Here is a 22,683-nt window from a genome sequence, read left to right as displayed (position 1 = left end):
AAATTATGGGGTTTTTTGTTATGTTTTGTTTTGTTTTGTTTTTAGTTGTAACTAGTTAATCTATTGCTTTACTTAAGAAAGAGTGAAGATTTGGTTCTGGCCCCCTAAAAGAGAAAAAAGTTTCTGTTTCGTATGTAAATGAGGGTAGAAAGTGAGGAGCACAATGGACTTCCCTGATGTGCCATGGAATATCCAAGCAGCTGGAGAAAGGCTGGAACCAGGACAGAAGAAAGCTACAGGTAAGAATCAGAAACAGGGGAAAGAAAGAAAATAGCAGCCATGGCTTCTCCACGAAAGAAGATGCTGTGCTTAGAGAAATAAGTCAGAGAAAGACAAATACTGCACTTATATGTGGAATCTAAAAAATAAAACAAATGAATGCATATAACAAAACAGAAACAGATTCACAAATATAGAGAACAAGCTAGTGGTTACCAGTAGGGAGAGCGAAGGGGGAGGGGCACGACAGCAGTAGGGGATTAAGAGGGACAAACTACTATGTATAAAATAATTAATTTACAAAGATAAACTGTACAGCACAGGGAATATAGCCATTATTTTATAACAGCTTTAAATGGAGTATAATCTATAAAAATATTGAATCACTATGTTGTATATGTTAATATAACAGTGTAACTATACTATATAATTATACAACTACTTTTTAATTTTAAAAAAGCTACCAATTAAAAAGAAAGAGAAATTGAATAGCCCCAGAATACCTGTGGAAGAAAATCAAGAGACCTATATAAAAGAAACAAATTTGAACAGAAGGCTCTGAAAAGGAATTCTGGCTGGCAAGGACAACTTTTAAATAAATAACTCCCTAGAAAGACACTACCAAAAAAGAAAATTACAGACCAGTATATTTGATGGATACAGATGCAAAAATTCTCAACAAAATATTAGCAAACTGAATACAACAACACATAAAAAAAGATCATACATTACAATCAAGTTGGATTCATCCCAGGGACACAAAGATGGTTCAACATACTCAAATCAATCAATGTGACATACCACATCAGCAAAAGAAAGGACAAAAAACCCCACATGACTATCTCAATAGATGCAGAAAAAGCTTTTGATAAAATTCAACACCCATTTATGATAAAAACTTTTACCAAAGTGGGTATAGAGGGAACATATCTCAACATAATAAAAGCTATTTATGACAAACCCACAGCCAGGATAATACTCAAGTGAAAAGTTGCAAGCCTTCCCCCTAAAATCTGGAACAAGACAAGGATACCCACTCTCACCACTTCTACTTAACATAGTATTGGAATTCCTAGCCACAGCAATTAGACAAGAAAAAGAAATGAAAGGGATCTGCATTGGGAGAGAAGAGGTAAAATTGTCACTATATGCAGATGACATACTATATATAGAAAATCCTAAAGACTCCACACAAAAACTACCAGAGCTGATAAAAGAATTTGGCAAGGTAGTAGGATACAAGACTAACATAAAGAAATCTTGCATTTCTTTATACTAACAAAATATCAGAAAAGGAAAAGTAAAAAAAAACAAAAACAAACAAACAAACAAAAAAAACTTTTAAAATCACATCAAAAAAACCTCCAAAACTTAGGAATAAACCTGACCAAGGAGGTGAAAGACTTATATGCAGAGAAGTATAAAACACTGATTAAGCAAATTAAAGATGATTTAAAGAAATGGAAAGACATCCCATGGTCTTGGATTGTTAGAATTAATATTGTTAAAATGGCCATACTACTGAAAGCAATCGACAGAATTAATGCAATCCCTATCAAATTACCCAGGACATTTTTCACAGAACTAGAACAAATAATCCTAAAACTTATATTGAATCACAGAAGACCTAGAATCATCAAAGCAATACTGAAGAAAAAGAACGAAGCTGGAGGAATAACTCTCCCAGACTTCAGACAATACTATACAGCTATAGTAATCAAAACAGTGTGGTACTGGCACAAAAACAGACATACAGATCACTGGAACAGAACAGAGAGCCCAGAAATAAACCCAAAGACCTATGGCCAATTAATCTTCAACAAAGGAGGCAAGAATAATACAATGAAGAAAAGACAGTCTCCTCAGCAAGTGGTGTTGGGAAAACTGGACAGCCTCATGTAAATCAATACACTCCCTCACACCATACACAAAAATAAACTCAGAATGGCTTAAAGACTTAAACATAAGACAAGACACTATCAAACTAGAAGAGAACATAGGCAAAACATTCTCTAATATAAATTGTAGCAATGTTTTCCTAGGGCAGTCTACCAAGGCCATAGAAATAAAAGCAAAAATAAACAAATGAGACCTAATTAAATTTATAAGCTTTTGCACAGCAAAGGAAACCATAAACAAAACAAAAAGAATCTACAGAATGGGAGAAAATCTTTGCAAATGATGTGATTGACAAGGGCTTAATTTCCAGAATATATAAACAGCTCATACAACTCAACAACAGCAAGCAAACAACCCAATCCAAAAAAGGGCAGAAGACCTAAACAAACAATTCTCCAGTGAAGACATACAAATGACCAATAGGCACATGAAAAATGCTCAGTGTCACTAATTATCAGAGATATGCAAATCAAAACTACAATGAAGTATTACCCCACACCACTAGAATGGCCATCATTAAAAAGTCCACAAACAACAAATGCTGGAGAGGCTGCGGAGAAAAGAGAACACTCCTACACTGTTGGTGGGAATGTAGTTTGGTGTAGCCACTATGGAAAACAGTATAGAGATTCCTCAAAAAACTAAAAATAGCCTTACCATATGATCCAGCAATCCTGCTCCCAGGCATATATCTGGAGGGGACTCTAATTCAAAAAGATACATGAACCCCAATGTTCATAGCAGCACTATCTACAATAGCCAAGACATGGAAACAACATAAATGTCCATCGATAGATGAATGCATAAAGAAGTTGTGGTATATTTATACAATGGAATACTACTCAGCCATAAAAAAGAATAAAATAATGCTATTTGCAGAAACATGGATGGGCCTGGAGATTGTCATTCTAAGTGAAGTAAGACAGAAAGACAAAGAAGCATACCATATGATATCACTTATATGTGGAATCTTAAAAAAAAAGACCCAAATGAACTTATTTACAAAATAGAAACAGACTTATGACATAGAAAACAAACTTATGGTTACCAGAGGGGAAAGGGGTGGGAAGGAGGGATAAACTGGGAGTTTGGGATTTTTAGGGATTTATAGGCTAACTACTATGTATAAAATAGATGAACAACAAGGTCCTAACTGTGCACAAGTACACACCTGGTTGTGATAAGAAAGGACAGTACCACGACTGTTAGATACAGGTTTCAGGAGAAATTAAGCTGAACAGAATCTCTGGTCATAGTCTGGCTTAACCACCCCTGAGAGTTCCCAACTCTTAAAATATGAACGAGTAATCACTGCATAAGTCTCTCAATCAAGTATTGCCAAATCCTGAGTCTTTTTAAGATTCCATGGTGTAAATCAGGTTGCTTCTTGATTTTCTTCACCACTAGCTTCATATTGGCTTTATCAGGGCATATAAAGTCATTTTCCATCTACTCATCCATCCATCTATCTTCACATTACAAAATGTTTAGCTGTTTTCTCTTCTCTCACTTCTTTGTGCTTAAAAAATAGCCCTTTCATTATAGGTTTAGAGGAGCTTGGGGAGGGAGCCAGACTAGATGCATATGTTCATCTGCCACCTTAAATGATGGCGTAATATTTTCCAGTATATAGAAAAGTCACAATGAACCATCTCTCTACAGTTTATTTCAAAATTTTGGATATTGCAGACATTGAAATGACCATTTTTGTGCATTTGCTCCTATAGGATGGGTTCTTTGGGAATGCAAACTGATAATGACCTTTCTGGAGAACAATTCAGCAATGACAATCAAAATCATAAATGCACATGACCCAGGACTTTATAGGCTATATGTATTTACCAGTTTAATGAATACTGCTAAATTGCACTCTAGAATAGCTGTATCAATTCACTTTCTCATTAACAGAGCACTGGAGAGCCTGCTGTTCTATATCCTTGCCAAGACTGGCGATATTAGTTTTAAAAAAATCCTTGAAAAGCCAACAAGCAAAAGAATATTTATTTATTTTGATTATTGGGGAGGATTGAACAGCTTTTACTGTTTACTGGATTTTTACATTATTTCTATGAATTATCTATTTATGTCCTTTGCTCATTTTCTACTAGATTCCAATCTTTTAATTATCTTTATAGCAAATCCTCCTATATTAGTATTTTATGTTAATCATTTATTTGATAATAGATTATTTTCCTCTAGTCTAGTAGTCTTTTTTTTATGGAGTCTTTTGTTATTCAGAAAATTTATACTTTTATTGTGTAAAATTCTTCATGGTTTCATGATGCTAAGAGAATCTTGCCCTCTTAAAAGACTGTAAGAATAGTCCCCCCTTTCAGCTGCAATAAAGTATTTATGTGGTGTGTTGCACATTCTCCCAGCCCAGCCTCCATAATCTATGAGTGTGGAACTAAAACCGCGTAGGAGCAAACAGGGCATTGTGTAACTATGAATCTCTAGGCGCACGTACTCTCTGGAAATACAGGAAAAAAAAAGGAATTTCTATAATCTCTGGGTATTTGACCTACATCAAGAAAAGATGCATCAGAATGGACGGGCTATTTTGCAAATTTTAAGAATTTTATGACACAACGGTTAAAAGAGCACCCACGGTGTTTATAACTTGCTGTCAGCTAGCCAAGTTCTCTCTGGTTTCACAGAAGCTTGTTTACAGACCCTACCCTCCCTGCTAGACTCCCCTGTCTCCTAAAGGCAGGAATCGCATCGAATTCGTCCTTGCGTCCACTGCATTGTCTACTAAAACACTTTGAAGATAAAAGATTCCAGAATATTTGATTAAATACATTGTATATTGTAGAAATATAATGGAAACCAGATTATTTAAAAGATGATAGACTTTATAATGAAAAGATATTGTGAAAATAATGATGACAATAAAAATAATAACAGCATCTAACATGTACTGTGTAATTACTAAATGCCAGACACTGTTCTAGGTCCTTCGTATACATTCTCCCTATTAAGAACACAGACTGGACATATATTCAATGACACACATGATATAAAAACAACCTTCCAATAGCTGGAGTGGAGAGCCGTATTTTTCTCATTTCTATCATTGTCCCGACTTCTTTTTATTTGAGAAAGTTTCTACAGGAGGATCATTCCAGTTTGGTCATAACTTTCTCTTTATAATACCAATATTTACAGAGTGATTTCTTTAAAGGCTTGGACAGTAGAAAAACTTAAGCTTCTATTTATGTACCTCATGTAAACCCAACTCCAGCTTCATCACCATTTCAGAAAGATGACGATTTTCTAACTTGAGTGACTCCAGCTGACCCAAAGTCTCCTGAGAAAAGCAGAAAAAAACCAAACATAACAAATAAATCAAAAGCATCTTATAAAGTTTTTCCACATGTAGTTTTCATTAGGTGAAGTTACACTCTTCATTCATCTGTACAAATACTTCCTAAGATTTTTTGAAAAGATGTTTCAAAATGAATAAATATGCGTACAATTTGAGAGACTTCTAAGAATACGAGTCAGTGCACGGGTAAACCCCTGACCACTCTCCTGTGTTAGCCTCCTCTTATTGGCTCCTACCTCCAACACCACGTGGACTGCACTCCTTTCACAAGATAGTGACTTATTTTCAGTCCCCGTTCTCTTTACCTTTTCTGCTTGACATTCCTACTTGAAAAGATTCCTGCCTTCCTTGACTTCTGCTTCCTTTGTGAAACTATCTGGTTTCCTTCCTTTCTGCTACTTTTTGTTTTAGCTCCACTCTAACACCTTTTTACTGTAAATAAGTAGTTTCCTAAGTTTGGTGCAAGTCTCTCCTCTTCGTACACTATGCCTTCTCGTTATAACCTCTAAGTCTCTCAGGGTTTTAAAGGCCAACTTCATGCAAAGACTTCCACAGCTAAACGTCTTACCTTGATTTTAACCTTGAACTCCAGGCCTTCTGTGGAATTGACTATTAGATATTTCCATATGAAAGTCCCGCCTTTATTTCAAACCAGTGTCCATTCCACCAGCTTCCCTATTTTGTACCTTTCATACAAATTCATTATCCTCCCCAAACCTGCTCCCTATCTTTTCTCTATTTCACTAAAGAGCATCACTTTCTATTCAGTTGTCCAAGCTGGAATCCTGAGTGACATCTTTCCCTAACTCTGTCTAGCTCACTCTCCCTGTCCAATCATATACAAAGCATAGTTGATCTTACCAGCCAAATATCTTCAGAATTCATTTCCCTTACCTCTCCTGCCCACTGCTCAGGCCACAATCTCACTGCTGTAATAGCATCTGAGAGGTCTCTTTGCCTCTTTGCTTATTCTCCAGATGACAACCAGAGACCTTTTACTCCTGCTAACACCAATGTCCACAGACCTCAGGATAACACTAAACATCCTGCACAGGGCGGGCAGGGCCCTTCAGGAGCCAGTCCCTGCCTTCCAGTCTCATCCCTTGCCGCTCGTCCCACCTATACTCTGTGTGTCACAGTGAATGTGGCACACTCTCACTACACACCACAGAATTCTGGTCTCTTTACTTGTCTGAATCTTCTCTCACCTCCCCACTCATCTGCACTAGACTGCCTGCTAATCAGTCTACCCTCAGCCTGAAGAAGAGGGCTAGCAAAAATCCACTGAATTAAATACTATGGGGAGGGTAGGGTACAGCTCAAGTGGTAGAGTGCATGCTTAGCATACACAAGGTCCTGGGTTCAATCCCCAGTACCTCCCCTAAAAATAAATAAATAAGTAAACCTAATTACCTTCTCACACCAAAAAAAAAAAAAAAAGAAAGAAAGAAGGAAAAAATGCTTTAAAAAAATACCATGGAAATACACCTTTAATAAATTGAATCTTCAAAAACCAACTGCAAGTAAAGAAAGTTGTTGTTCAAATTTCACCTTATGCTCTACGTCTTTTTCTTCTGCCTTCTGTATCTCTGCTTTGAGGCGCTTTTCCATGTCAGAGGAAGAACTTTTGGTGGAAGCAATAGTGATATCCCGCTGATGCAGCTCCCGAGTTAGCTGCGAGATTTCCATCTTCATCCCTTCTAGTACAGAACTGTAACTTTGTTCAGCCTGTAAAATCTGTTCTTTCAACTACAAATAGAAAGCATGAAAAAATAAAACAAAACATGTAGAGAGAAAAATATATTAATAGTTAAAATAATAAAGTAATTTTTACCTTACCTCAAGACATAAGTTTTTCCCTGATTAAATTTGCAGAAATTTAGCAACTTACGAAGTTGCGTGTCTGTGCTGAAGGTCAGGTGGCTATGCCCGCAATTATTTATTAGATCTCAAAAACAGGAAGCGATGTGCTACTCAAATGCTAAGAACCAGTGTCAAGTTCAAGCACACATTATTTAGAGGACAGCACCTATGATCTTCATTCTATTTTTCAGTTGCAAATCTAACGATTTTGTTTATATGGTTTCCTGGTCCACAGAAGATAACAGAAAGGCAAGAGGAAGAAATAGACTAAAAGTAATCTCAAAAAAGTAATAAAAAATCGAAGTCAACAAACAGGACAGCCAGGGCCCATTCACATAGAGACAAACTTTGTACACTTCAAATGCCAGTGAGGACATAACTACCCACAGGACAGAAGAGAAAACACCCGTCCATCACCATCTTCAGTCAATAAGAAAATATTAAATGCCAGTTCATATAATACGTTCAAGCAAGCAAGAAAGTGTGTATCATTTAGAACACTTCATCAAAGCATGTTTAAAGCTGCAGAGTTCAAAGGGGGCAGGCTTCAGTTATCTTGTTAATACTCACACGGCATACCTGAGGATGACAAAGACATCTCCTGAGCCCCTTTCAGGTACTCTCTACTGGCGAGCATCAAATAGCCTCTGGACCACATTCTTCTCTCATTAAAAGTAACTCCTATAACCTCCCAACCCACAGCACAGCCCATGATCACACGGGGCTTTGCAGTCGCAGGCATGCCGATCTTTACCTTCTTGATCTCGGCCCTGTACTCGTTGTTATGCACTTCCATCTTCTTCAGCTCTTCGTATTTTTCCATTAGCTCTTGGCTCAGCTGTTTACAGGTTGCACTCACAGATTCTAAGCTGTATGACAAAAATAAGATCACATATTTAAAACAAAACATAAGCCCCCAAACCCACAAATCGAGTTATCTAATTTATGCTCCTGATGTCCAAGAAATATTCCAAACATCACCTCCTAGCCCACATTAAAACTCATTTCCAATTCCTTATCACTAGAGGCAGCCAAATCCAATTCAAACTTCTGGAGATACGTTTGATTTCTGTGTTTACCTATATTCTTTCCCTCCGCTTAGAATTTAACTGGTTACAAAATTCTAAAGATTACAGCAACTTGGGTGATGTTTTTTCTCTAGTTGTACAGGAGCTGCCATCATAATCTCAGTCTTCACCACACTCAATTACAGTTCCATCCTACACACAGCTCCAAAACAATCTTCAAACAAGAGTTTCCAACTTGTCACCCTTACTTAAGAATCAATCCCTCATAAGATATAAGCACCTCAGGGATACCATACCTCTCTTACCTCACTGCTCATATCTACTAATAGTCTTTTTGCTTCTAAATTGCTAAGCTTTACTGTCTTCCATGTGCCACTTGCTAAGCTTGACTTCTTGTCCCCTCACATACCATCCCCTTGACCACAAAGCACCTTCCCTTCCCACCCGGCAATGTACAGTCAACACCCTTTCGAATTAGGTCAGCATTTACCTGATAGAGCCGCCCCGACCCTCCATCCCCTAATCACCTTAAATACAATTTATTTTCAATTGTCAGAGCTTGAATGTAGACATTTTCTAGAGTTTTCACTTTAAATTGCTCTTAGGTCTTTAATGTGTATATTATGTCTCTCAAACTACAAATTCTATGATTAATATAATGTCTTTTATTTGTTGCCTCCCTCTAACCTTGTGCACCATCCCCTCAGGCTCTGCATTATTTAGTTCCAGACTGTTCAATAAATGCTGAGTAACTACCTAGATTGCTTCACCCACACAGACAATTTACCAGATAAGCTATCATTTGAAAATACCATCTATGCAATTCAACAACACAAAAACAATCACTTAAATTCCTCCAGTTCCTGTTTAGGCAATATTTTGTTCTAATTGAGCAACACAAACAAGCTGTCTAAAAGGGTTCCTTTCTCTACTCGCCTTTTGATACAGAAAAATCATTTTTAAAGCCATTGTTTTATTACTGAACACTGGTGTTTGTATCCATTCATTTCAATTTCTTTTACCTATTTCTAAAAATCCTAGAATGCTCATTTATTTGGTACTTAGTATGTGATTACAATGTCAAACACTGAGGTAGAGAGAGAAAAAAAATCAGAGATAATCTTGTCCTATCCACAGATAGGAAAATTGGGGCGTAAGGAGACTAAGGTGTCCCAGGTCACACTGTGAGTCAGAAATAAGAGGCAAATCTTCACAGCCTGCTGAGAGCACAGTAAAACACATACACAAGATCACTAAGAAGTCAATCAATAGAAAACCTATGATAAAAAATGTAAATATTAGTTCTAATGTCAATAAGAATACCAATCTTTATTTTATTCAGTCTAAAGTGTGCATATATACCTCAGTAATGATGACCAAGAATATCTTAACTATTCCAAGATGAGAAAGAAATCAAGCAAAAACTGTGTGTGTGCATGTATATTTAATATAGAAAGAAAAAACTTAGTGATTTCCAAAAATAGAAATTAAAGATGTATTACTTAAAGATAGAACAAAAAAAGTATTATTTAAAGATAAACTTCAAGATGAAAGTAAAAGGGTAAAATGGCAATTTTTGGTTGTTTGCTTATCTAAATACTAATAGTTTACATATTTTTATCTTTTATATATGGAAAAATGTTAGTGTATAAATAATCTTGATTTATGTTTAAAACAAAATGTCAAACTCTTCCTAATCAAAAAGTTTAGCGGTATGACGAAAAAACTCACAAATACGGTGATACAAGTGAGCTGGGCAGGTGTAGCGTAAGTCAGGATTCAATTAAAATCAAGGAAATACCAACAGCATTTCAGGACAAAAGAAAGGAGTGTCCAGTGCCACCGAGAACAGCTCCAGTGAGGTGGAGGGTAGCGGGGAAAGCCTAACTGAAGGCCTTCTACACAGGAGAAAATTAAAAAGAGTACAGTCAATACAGACAACTCTTGAAGAATTTAGTCTTGAAGGAGACCAGAGAAATATGGAGGTAACTTAACAGGGATATTGAATTAAAGAAGGGTTTTCACTTTTTTCCCCAAGAAGAGGAATATTAAAACATATTTTATACCAGTGGAAATGATTTAGCAGAGAGGAAGAACTTGATGATGCAAAAGACAAAGGAAAAACTGTAGGAACAGTACATAAGTGGGGTATTAGAAGCACAGATATGTCATCCATCAGTTCATCCACTGTAACAGATTAAGAGCACAGACAGATGCAGGCAGGCTGGTAGATTTGGTGTTTAAAAGAGTGGAAGTTCTCCTTTCACTGAGATTAAAGCTCTCCTTTAATCTCAATGAAATAAGTTAGGTCATTTGTGGATGCGAGAGAGAAAAACTTATGTTTTCACTTACTATATTAGCTTACTTTATCAATATGATGATCAAAAATCATGTTTAACAACTTGAACGTTTTTGAAATGAATGTAATAATCATCTACCTGCCTTCCAGACGAGTCACCTCTGCCTGCAGAAGCTCTTCACTGGCGTGGGTGAAGTCCAGACGGGAGAGCACGTTCTCCAAGTCCCCCTGCCCTTGAGAGGCATACCTCCTTTCTGCCTGAGACTCCTCCAGTGACCTATGGAAGGACACAGGAGGACTGTTAAGGGCCTTGTATCTTTGCAAACAAAAACCAACACAGAACCAGTTCATACTGCCCAACTGTTTGGGGCAAACTCTTTGGAACTCTTCAGTTTGTTTCTTGCCTTACAAAAACAAAAAACAAAACAAAACAATCTTTTAAAAGCCACTCGGAGAGTAAAGAGGCAGAGACATAATGCTTTTCAAACAAGTCAGCAGCAGTTTACTCCTTTCTCAGCTGGGATGTGGCCTGTTTTTCAAGGAAAAAGACAAAATGACAAAAATCACCTTGTTGACACTTGATACCTTGAGTCAAAGAAACCGAAAAGTTACAAGAGAGTTTTGGCAAGAGCAGAAATGTGCACCAGGCGTAAATGAAGCAAAAGGAGGAAAGCTCCTTCTGCTACTTTCCACTACAAACCTCATAGCAACAATTCATACACAGAAGTAAAGTTAGTTATACGATTCTTTTAAAGGGCTAACTCAATATCTGGCTTACTGATAATACTGATGATAAGCAACTATTCATCATGACCTAGTCTACAAAGAAAGGGAGGCCTCCCAGGAGACGTGGACTACAATTCCTTTCACATTTGGAGTTTTACCAAAGGTACAGATTGACAAAGGGGTTTCTAACTTTCTATACATCAGAGTCTTCTGGTTAGGGACCCAAACTGGAGGCAGAAAAAAATCACACAATATTTTCTAACACTATAAAAATTTAACTCAGCAATTAAAACTGAGTAAGAAAACCCATAATATGATCAAGCACAAAATTATGGATATGCAATATTAAAAATGGTACTTAATGCCAAATCACCATGTGGCTAAGACTAATCACACTTAAGATTAAATATACCTTATGGTCTCTACTGTGTGTTGACTGTCAGTTGCCTTTAATTTTGCTTGTAGCTTCTCCTTTTGTATTCTTGCCTCATGAATGAAATTTTCTTGAGTCTGAAGAGCTGCCTTCAATTCTCTCTTTTCTTCTTGCAGAACCTGCAAAAATACTCAGAAAAAAGTCAGATGTTATTACAATTTTTCTATTTTATAAGAAAAGGAAGCCAGGGAGTCAGACCATAAGCTACATAACAGGCACAAGATTAATAAGGCCTGTTATTAATATTAGATTCTGTTATTAATATCAGTATTGGATCTATCAGTTACAGAGCAGGGAAGAAACCACAGATTTTGAAATCTGGTTCTAGGTCAACTAGTTTATCTTAAAACACACATCCACACATTTCCTCAGTTACAGTAAATTACGATTTAAAAACATACCTCTAACAGTTTTTCAGATTCCCTCAATCTTTCTTCTTTCTGCCGCTGCTCTTGCATGACGGCCATATTGGTTCCAACCAAGTCATTGACCCTCATGGTGAGGCGCTCTATCTCCAACTCATTGGCACAAATAGTGTCGTTGGCCCGCTCCAGCTTACTGCTCAGGTGCTGAATTTCAGACTGGCTGGACAGCTCCACAGACTCTAATTTTTGTTTCCGATTGGCAAGCTGAGCCTAGAAACACACATTACCAATTAGTAAAAGTTTAAAGATATAAGAATGATCAATGAATAAGGAAGACTAAAATGAAAGTAGGTTTTACTTCCAGAAAAACATAGAGCATTAGCTCCTTAGAAATATATAATGACCCATTCATGATAAAAAAAAAATTCTCATGATAAAAACTGGGAACAGAGGGGAACTTTCTCAACTTGATAAAGACTATCTACAGAAACCAGAGAGCTAACATTATACTTAATGGTGGGAAACTCAACACTTTCCCACTAAGGTCAGGTACAAGGCAAAGATGTCCCCTCATAACACTCCTTTTCAATATCATACTGGATGTCCTTGTTAAGGCAAAGAAAGGAAATAAAAGGAATACAGATCAGGAAAGAAGACACAAAACTGTCGGTGTTCATAGATGACATGATCATCTATGTAGAAGACCTGAATCAACCAAAAAAAAAAAAAAAAACTCCTTCAGTTAATATGCAATTACACCCAGGTTGTGGGATATATGTTAATATATAAAAGTCGATCACTATATACCTACAGTGAACATGTGGAATTTAAATTAAAAGCAATACTATTTATATTAATACCTAAAGAAATTAAATAAGTACAAATCTAATAAAATATATACAAAATCTATATAAGAAAAACTACAAAACTCTGATGAATAAAAACAAACAATAACTAAATAAATGAAGAGTTATTCCATGTTCATGGAAAGGAAGGCTCAATACTGTCAAGATGTTGGTTCTTACCAATATTATTTATGGATTCAACATAATCCCAATGAAAATATCAGCAAGTTATTTTATGGATATCAACAAATTGATTGTAAAGTTCATATGGAGAAGCGAAGACTCAGAATAGCCAATACAATATTGAAGAAGAACAAAGACTGATGTTACCTAACTTTTAAGATTCACTGTAAAGCTACAACAATCAAGACAGTGTAACACTGGCAAAAGAATAGACAAACAGATTAATAGAACAGAATATAGAGCCCAGAAATAGACCTTTATAAATATAGTCAACTGATCTTTGATAAAGGAGCAAAAGCAATACAATGGAGCAATGATAATCTCTTCAACAAATGGTGCTGGAAAAACTAGACATCCACATGCAAAAAAAAAAAAAAAAGAATCCAGACAAAGGCCTTACTTCCTTCACAAAAATTAACTCAAAATGGATTATAAATCTAAATGTAAAACGCAAAACTAAAAACCTCTTAGAAGGTAACACAGGAGAAAACTTAGATGAGTTTGGATATAGTGATACCTTTGGAGATACAACACCAAAGACACAAGCCCTAAAAGAAATAACTGATAAACTGAAATTCATTAAAAGTTAAAAACTTTTGCTCTGTGAAAGACAATGTCAAGAGGATGAGAAGATAAGCCACAGAGTGGGACAAAATATATCTGCAAGACACATCTGATACTGTTACACAAAATACAAGAACTCTTAAAATTCAACAGTAAGAAAATCAACAAGACCAGTAAAAAATGGGCCAAAGATTTGAACAGGCATCTTACTGAAGAAGATACACAGTGGAAAATAAACATAAGAAAAGATGATCTACATCATATGTCATCATGGAAATGCAAATTAAAACAAAAACCTATTAGAATGGTCAAAATCTGGAACACTGGTAACACAAATGTGGCAAGGATGTGGAGCAACTCTTACACATTGCTGGTGGGAATGCAAAATGTTATAGACATTCTGGAAGACAGTTTGTTGTTTTCTTATAAAACTTAACATATTCTTACCATATAATCCAGCACTTGTGCTTCCTGGCATTTACCCAAAGGAGTTGAAAATGTATGTCCACATAAAAACCTGCACATAGATGTTTAAAGCAGTATATTCATAACTACCAAAACTTGGAAGCAACCTAGATTTAACAGGTGAGTGGATAAATAAAATATGGTATATCCAGACAATGGAATATTACTCAGTGCTAAAAAGGAATAAGCTATCAAGCCATGAAAAAACATGCAGGAGTCTTAAACTCACATTGCTAAGTGAAAGAAACCAGTCTGAAAAGGCTATATACTATATGATGTCAACTATATGACATTTTAGAAAAGGTAAGACTATAGAGAAAATAAAAAGATCAGTGATTATGGGGAGGGGAGGCAAGGGAGAGATGAATAAGCAGGGCACAGAGGAAATTTATGGCAGTGAAAATAATCTGTATATTATAATGATGGATGTGTCATTACATATTTGTCCAAACTCATAAACCGTACAGCTCCAAGAGTGAACCCTAAAGTACACTATGGACTTTGGGTGGTTATAATGTGTAAACATAGTTCATCCATAGTAATAAATGTACCATTCTGGGAGTGATGTTGATAATAGGAGAGGGTATGCATGTGTGGGAGTATACCAGAAATCTCTGTATCCCCCTCTCAATTTTATTGTAAACCTAAAACTGCTCTAAAAACTAAAGTCTTCATATATATGTAATTAAAACATATTTTTATTTTATCAAAATATATACCTTCATTTTAAATATATATGTGTGTGTAAATATATGTATATGTATATATATAAAATAAATATCTTGAGAAAAAGGAAAGTAAGGGATTTTTCAAGAGAAGAGATGTTGCCAACCTACTGAAAAGACAGCTACACTGTTCTACCTACTGTAGAAGTTTAACTATATCCATGAGTTATCACATAGGAAAAATGGATTTATCTCCTATTTAAAACATAGGAAATAGGAACTATAATGCATTGTTTTATTTCTTACAAAAGTACAGAAATTAAAATTTTTTTTAAAGTCATTAAAACTCTTAAATTTCCAGGCCAAATTTTCCTCTCTCCCCAGCCCAGAACATGCTGCATGTAGTTAATTATTCTGCTTTAACACTCTTTTCTTTACAAACACACATATTCCAATGATTCAAATTGACCACAAAATGTTTAAATTGCCAGGGGAAAGGAGTGGAGAGAAGAGAATTGTATAATTTTGTTCTTTCCAGAAAAAGGTGCTTGGAGGGGAGGAAGGATTTGTTTCCTCATCCTTTTTAAGACATTCTCTGAGCTAAAAGACTTAACTAAATATAGTGAAATACAGTGCATCTCAAATTAGTTTCTTTCTATGACTTATCTACCAAAGTCCACACCAATAAAACCACTTTAGCCACAGACTCAGATGATTTTTAGGCTATATATTCCACCTATATTGGTTTTTAGCTCCCAACTTTCTAGTTTTAATCCAGCATCTTGATAGGTACTTCATCTTTACACTGAAGACAGAAGTAAATCATTTGTGTCAGTAAAACTTCCCTTATTCTAAATATTTTTAAAAGGTAAAGCACAATTTTATTTTAGAAATTTAAGCAGAACTGTCTCTGGGGTCTATCTGTTGTGGATTTAAAGATTTTATTATATATAGCACAGGCCAAAATCCTATATTGTGGTCACATAAAGTAGATGCTCAATATGCCCATAAGCTAGAGGGTGGGAGGAGAAAGGCAAAGAGGCAGACAAACAGTGTTTATATAAATTACAGATCCAAGATTCCTGTGTTAAGAACCAAAACAAAAATTTTCACCAGATTTCCTACAATAGTGTGAAAAAAGAACACCAAATAGGTTTAGATAATAACTGCCAAGATAAAACTGTTTCTGAAATTTAAAATACAATGTAAACTACCCGCCAAGAAGGGGAAATCTTACACAGAATTCTATACAGAATAAACAAGGGAAGACACTGGGTGAGGGTGATAAGAAAAGTGCCAGAGGCCGGCTTGCTAAACCTCCTGAACCCTACCTCAAACCGCACAGCAGCCCCGGGGCTTGGCAGCACACAGCCAGAACACCACTGCCCAATTAGACACACAGGATGAAAGACAATACGTAACTGCCAAACACTAGCATTGTCTTACTAACCTGATAACAGCTATTTAATACTCTTCAGTTCAAGTCTGTGATCGTAAAGTAAACTCATGTTGAAGTTATACTGTAACTAAGCTACAGTTTAACCAGTGAGTCAAGGTTTGATACTTAAAAACTAACTAACATCTTAGTACTGAAATATCAAGAACGTAGCCTTCTTTTTTTTTTCCTTTATACTTTAAAAAAATTTTTTATCAAAGCTATTTAGCTTTGTCTTTTTAAAATTCTTATTGTTTTAAATTTTGTTTTGGGGGGTAATTAGGTTTATTTATTTATTTAAACGGAGGTGCTGGGGATAGAACCCAGGACGTCATGCATGCTAAGCATACACTCTACCGATTGAGCTATACCCTCGCCCCTTCATACGTCTTTAACCTCTTTTCTTTGGCTGACTGCTATGCTGCTAGGACTTCCAATACTATGTTGAATAAAAGTGGTGAGGGTGGGCATCCTTGTCTTGTTCCTGATCTTAGAGGAAAAGCTTTTAGCTTTTCACAGTTGAGTATTATGCTAGCTATGGGTTTATCATATATATGGCCTTGATTATATTGAGGTATATGCCCTCAACACCTACTTTCTTGTGAGTTCTTATCATTAATGTATGTTGTCAAATACTTTTTCTGCATCTATTGAGATGATCATATGATTTTTCTCACTTGTTTTGTTAATGTGGTATATCATGTTGATTGACTTATAGATATTGACCTATCCTTGTATCTATGAAATAAATCCCACCTGATTATGGTATATGATCCTTTTAATGTATTACTGAATTTGATTTAATAATATTTTGTTGAGGACCTTTGAATATATGTTCATCAGGGATATTGGCCTGTAATTTTCTGTTTGTTGTGTCTTCATTTGGTTTTGTATCAGTGTAATGCTGGTCTTGTAGAAGAGTTAGGAAGTGTAGGAACACTTTCTCTTCAATTTTTTTGGAACAATTTGAGAAGGATGGGTATTAACTCTTATTTAAATGTTTAGTATAATTTACTTTCGAAAGTCCTAGACTTTTGTTAGAAGTTTTTTGATTACTGATCCAATTTCATTACTAGTGATTGATTTATTCAGATTTTCTATTTTCTTCCTGATTCATCCCTATAAGATTGAAATTTTCTAGGAATTTATCCATTTCTTCTAGGTTTTCCAATTTGCTGGCATATAATTGTTCATAGCAGTCTCTTATGATCCTTTGTATCTTCGTGGGGTCTGTTGTAACCCCTTTCATTTCTGATTTTATTTATTTGCACCTTTCTTTTTCTATTGATGAATCAGGCTAAAGGTTTATCAAGTTATTTTTTCATAGCACCAGTTCTTAGTTTCATTGATCTTTTCTACTGTCTTCTTAGCCTCTATTTCATTTATTTCTGGTCTGATTTTTATTATTTTCTTCCCTCTATTAACTTTGAGCTATATTTGTTCTCCTTTCTCTAGTTCCTTTAAGTGTAAGCTTAGACTGTTTATGCGCTGGCCACAGCCCTGCAGCATTTCCACTAAGTAGCCACTTGAAGAGCCAGCCCATTCAGAGTACAGCTCCCAGTAAGATCCTCTTATCACTGTTGTGTCTGTGTCATCATAAACTTTTCAACAGTAGGTCTGAGCCAATTCAATTGACTCTGTGATAATTCTACCAAGACAACAGATTAACATTGAAGTTAGAATCATCTTTTCTTCAAAAGGAAAATGATGCTTTTAAAAGTAAAATACATACTTAAACATATATATATAGAGAGAGAAAACAGTGGATTTAAAACTAACTTGAACAATATCATATATAGCTCATCTAAATAGTTCTAAAGGAAAACATATTTAATACAACCTCTACTTTTCCATAATCCACTTACCAGCTAACCATTTTACACCCAGTGCTGACTTACTATGTCCCTGAATGTTTCCTTTTCACTCTTGTTATTTGGACAGGAGGGAAACTAGCAGGTGATTCCCTGCCTTCTAAACAGAAATGACGTTATGTTTTAGTGCCTATACTTATCTTTTCTGATTCTTATATAACCATCATTTTGTCATTGCATCTAATAATATCATGTTGTTTAACAGCTGTATTTTTCAATTTAATACATTTTAATTTTGATGGAATAAAACATTACCCTTCCTCTTCTTTTAAAAAATGTTGCCTAGTAGCATTAATTTATTCTTCCATATGAATTTTAGAATCATTCTGTAAAGTTCTCAAAATGTAGCAGTCAATAAATTATGTGGTTAACCATTTGGGAAAAAAACAAATTTAGACCCCCTATTAAATACCTTACATCAAAAGAATTTTCGTATCAAATACATAAAAAAATTACAAAGCATTAGAAAAAATTTTGGCTTAGGTAAGGCTTTACAGAATGACATCAAAGATAAAAATCTTAAAGAAAAAAGTAATAGAATTAAACAATTCTAAACGTTTATAGAACAACTGTATTTCCATAAAAATTACTGGGCAAAATTAAGGTACACTGGAAAACCACACAATTTCAAAAAACATCAAAGAGTTAATATATTTAATGCATGAAGAGTTCTTTCAAAACAGTAAAACACAAATATCCTTTAAAAAATGAGCAAAGGACAAATATACAGAAAAAAATGAAAATGGCCATAAGTAGATGAAAAAATTCTCAATCTCAGTCATAATTAAAGAAATGCAGAGGTTAACAGCCAAGACGGTGGAATGGAAAGACCCTGAGCTCACCTCCTCTCACGAGCACACCCATATCACAACTATCTGCAGAAGAACCACTGATGAAAGAGACTGGAATTAACCAGAAAAGATCTTCTGCAACTAAAGACATAAAGAAGGAACCACAATAAGAGGGCTAAGAGGGGTGCACTCACGATATAATCAAGTCCTATACCCCTGGGTGGAGAACCCACAAGCTGGAAAATAATTATAACACAAGGGTTCTCCCACAGAAGTGAGAGTTCTGAGCCCCACTTCAGGCTCCACAGCCCAGGGATCCTGCACTGGGAAGATGATCCCTCAGAGTATTTGGCTTTGAAAGCCAGTGGGGCTTAATTTCAGAAGCCCCACAGAAATGCAGGAAACAGCAAACTTTACCCTTAAAGGGCGTACACAAAATCTTACACACACTGGGGACCCAGGGTAAAAGCAGTAATTTGATAGAAGCCTGGGCCAACCTACCTGCTGGTCTTGGAAAGTCTCCTGGAGAGGTGGGGGACAACTGCAGCTCATCCTGGGGACACAGACACTGGTATCAGCCATATTTGGGAACACATTCTATTATGTGAACACTGCTGCTGGTGGCTAACATCTTGGCTCTTTAGCACCAAGACCTGACCTCCCCAGTAATCTGTAGGCACCAGTGCTGGGATGCCTCAGACCAAACAACTGGGTGGGGACACAGCCCCACTCATCAGCAGACAGGCTGCCTAAAGACTTCCTGAGCCCATGGCCACCTCTAGACATGCCCCTAGACACACGGCTCTGCCCACCAGAGGGCAGAAACTGGCCTTGCCCTCCAGTAAGCCTGCATTAGCCTCTAGACCAACCTCACTCACCATCAGGGGACAGGGCACCAGACTCTAGAATACTATGATACTACATTAGTAAGAATACTAATAGCCTGCAGACCCAGCCCCCTCACAGTAGGCCAGACTCTACCCTCCGAACAGCTGTCCCTGGGCCTGTACGCTAGTAGGCCAATGCAAGCCTCAGGACACCCCAAACACCATACCCAACTGTGTGAGGAACCAGCCACCCCAAACAATTATCTGAAATGAGCTCTGGGATCCCTGGGTCCTATAGCCAGATTTCAGGAACCAGCTCTGCCTGCCAGTAGTCCAGCACTAACCCAAGGACCTGGCTACACCCACCAGTGGGCGGGCAACAGCCCCAGAGTCTCTGGGATCCTGACTTGGCCCACCAGTGAGCCAGTACTATCCCAGGGGCCCCCTAGAGTTCTGGAGCCAGCCGCATCGTGACCAGGCCCCACTAAACAGCAGACCACAACATCTGTACAAGGTAGGGCCTAGCAACCTACTGGGCTAGGGGCCAAACAAGCCTACCAGAACACCCACACAGCCCACCACAACAGAAGGACTCATGCAGCATTCTTAGGGGGAACATCTAGAGCATATACCTTGGGTAATGAAAGGGGAATATACTGCGGGGATGCACAGGACGATCCTACAGGAGGCCATTTCTCAAAGGCTGAGAAGTGTAACTAACCTACCACATACGTAAAAATACAAATAGCAACTTAGACAAAATGAGGTGGCAGAGGAACATGTTCTAGATGAAGGAACAAGATCAAACCCAGCAGAAGAATTAAGAAGTGGAAACAGGCAATCTACCAAAGGAAGATTTCAGAGTAATGATGACAAAGATGATCAAAGAACTTGGCAGAAGAATGGATGCACAGGGCAAAAAATTAGAAGTTTTAAACAAAGAGTTAGAAAATATAAAGAACAATTAAAAAGAGACGAATAAAATAACTGAAATGAAAAATCACTAGAAGGAATCAACAGTAGAATAAATGATACAGAGAAATAGATCAGTGAGCTGGAAGAAAGAGCAGTGGAAATCACTGCTGCCGAACAGAAAAAAGGAAAAAAAAAAGAACGAAAAAAAATGAGGACAATTTAAGAGACCCCTCGGATGGCATCAAGCTCACTAATACTCACATTATAGGGGTCTCAGAAGAAGAAAAGAGAGAGAAAGGGCCTGAGAACATATTTAAGAACATAAAGGCTGAAAACATCCCTAACCTGGGGAAGAAAAAATCCAGCTAAGCCCAGGAAGGGCAGACAGTCCCAAATAGGATCAACCCAAAGAGGACCACACCAAGACACAATGTAATCAAAATGACAAAAATTAAAGATAAAGAGAGCATATTAAAAGTAGCAAGGGAAGAGCAACAAATAACATACAAGGGAACTCCCACAAGGCTATCAGCAAAAACTCTGCAGGCCGGAAGGGAGTGGCATGATATATTTAAGGTGATGAAAGGGAAAAACCTACAACAAGGATACTCTACTCAGCAAGGCTCTCATTCAGATTTCATGGAGAAATCAAAAGCTTTAGAGACAAGCAAAGGCTGAAAGATTATAGCATCACCAAGCCAGCTGTACAACAAATGTTAAAGAAACTTCTCCAGGTACAAAAGAAAAAACCATAACTAGAAACAAGAAAATTATGAAATGAAAAAGCTCACTGGTAAAGGCAAACATACAGTAAAGGTAGGAAATCACTTACAAAGCTAGTAGGGAGGTAAAAAGACAAAAAGTAGTAAAGTCATCTATACCCACAATAAGCAGTTAAGGGATACACAAAACAATTAGATGTAAAATATGATGTCAAAAACAGCAATCGTGAAGGGAGGAGAGTACAAATACAAGGTTTTAAAAATGCACTTGAAATTAAGAGATCAGCAACTTAAAAGAATCACATACACAGACTGCTATATAAAAGCCTCATGATAATCACAAATCAAAAATCTAGAGCAGACATACACATAAAAAAGAAAAAGGAATCCAAACATAATGCTAAAGAAAGTCATCAAATCACAAGAAAAGAGAATAAAAGAAAAAGTGGGGGAAGGGGAGGAAAGACCTACACAAAACTAATCCAAAACAATTCAAAGTGGCAATAAGAACATACATACTGATAATTACCTTAAATGTAAATGGACTAAATGCTCCAACCAAAAGAGAGACTGGGTGAATGGATACAATAATAAGACCCATACATATGCTGCCTACAAGAGACTCACTTCAGATCTAGAAACACATACAGACTGAAAGTGAGGGGATGAAAAAGGTATTACAGGCAAATGGAAATCAAAAGAAAGCAAGAGTATCAACACTTAGACAAAACAGACTCTAAAATGAAGACTGTTACAAGAGACAAAGGACACTATATAATGATCCAGGGGTCAATCCAAAAATAAGATAACAATGGCAAATATATACACCCAACATAGGAGCACCTTAATATATAAGGCAAATATTAACAGACATTAAAGGAGAAATTGACAGTAACACAATAGTGAGGACTTCAACACCCCACTTACATCAATGGACAAATCATCTAGACAGAAAATAAGGAAACTCAGGCCTTAAATAACAAACAGACCAAATAGACTTCACTGATATATAGACAGCATTCCACCTGAAAGCAACAGAATACACATTCTTTTCAAGTGCACATGCACCATTCTCCACAGCAGATCACATGCTGGGCCACAAACCACAACTGGGCAGATTTAAGAAAACTGAAATCATATCAAGCATCTTTTCCGACCACAACACTATGAGACTAGAGATCAACTACAAGAGAAAACAGTGCAAAAAACCACAAATACAAGGTGCTAAACAATATGCTAC

General features: G+C 36.5%; 1 protein-coding gene across 6 annotated transcripts in view; it reads right to left on the bottom strand.

Annotated features, from left to right (window-relative positions):
- Window positions 1-22,683, bottom strand: part of CEP63 (centrosomal protein 63) — a 64,852-nt gene that overhangs the window by 3,886 nt on the left and 38,283 nt on the right. For all 6 annotated transcript variants that reach the window (XM_031677953.2, XM_006214556.4, XM_006214555.4 and 3 more), the window contains exons 7-12: window positions 12,197-12,430; window positions 11,775-11,914; window positions 10,776-10,913; window positions 8,064-8,178; window positions 6,998-7,195; window positions 5,342-5,428 (exon numbers count right to left, since the gene is read on the bottom strand). In XM_031677953.2, coding sequence (XP_031533813.2) covers window positions 5,342-5,428; window positions 6,998-7,195; window positions 8,064-8,178; window positions 10,776-10,913; window positions 11,775-11,914; window positions 12,197-12,430 — 912 coding nt within the window. The remainder of the gene's footprint in view (window positions 1-5,341; window positions 5,429-6,997; window positions 7,196-8,063; window positions 8,179-10,775; window positions 10,914-11,774; window positions 11,915-12,196; window positions 12,431-22,683) is intronic.

Source organism: Vicugna pacos, chromosome 1 (assembly GCF_048564905.1).
Source record: "Vicugna pacos chromosome 1, VicPac4, whole genome shotgun sequence".
NCBI classification, from domain to species: Eukaryota; Metazoa; Chordata; class Mammalia; order Artiodactyla; family Camelidae; genus Vicugna; species Vicugna pacos.
Note: the sequence above shows the minus strand (reverse complement) of the source record. Positions and strands in the feature narration are given on the sequence as shown.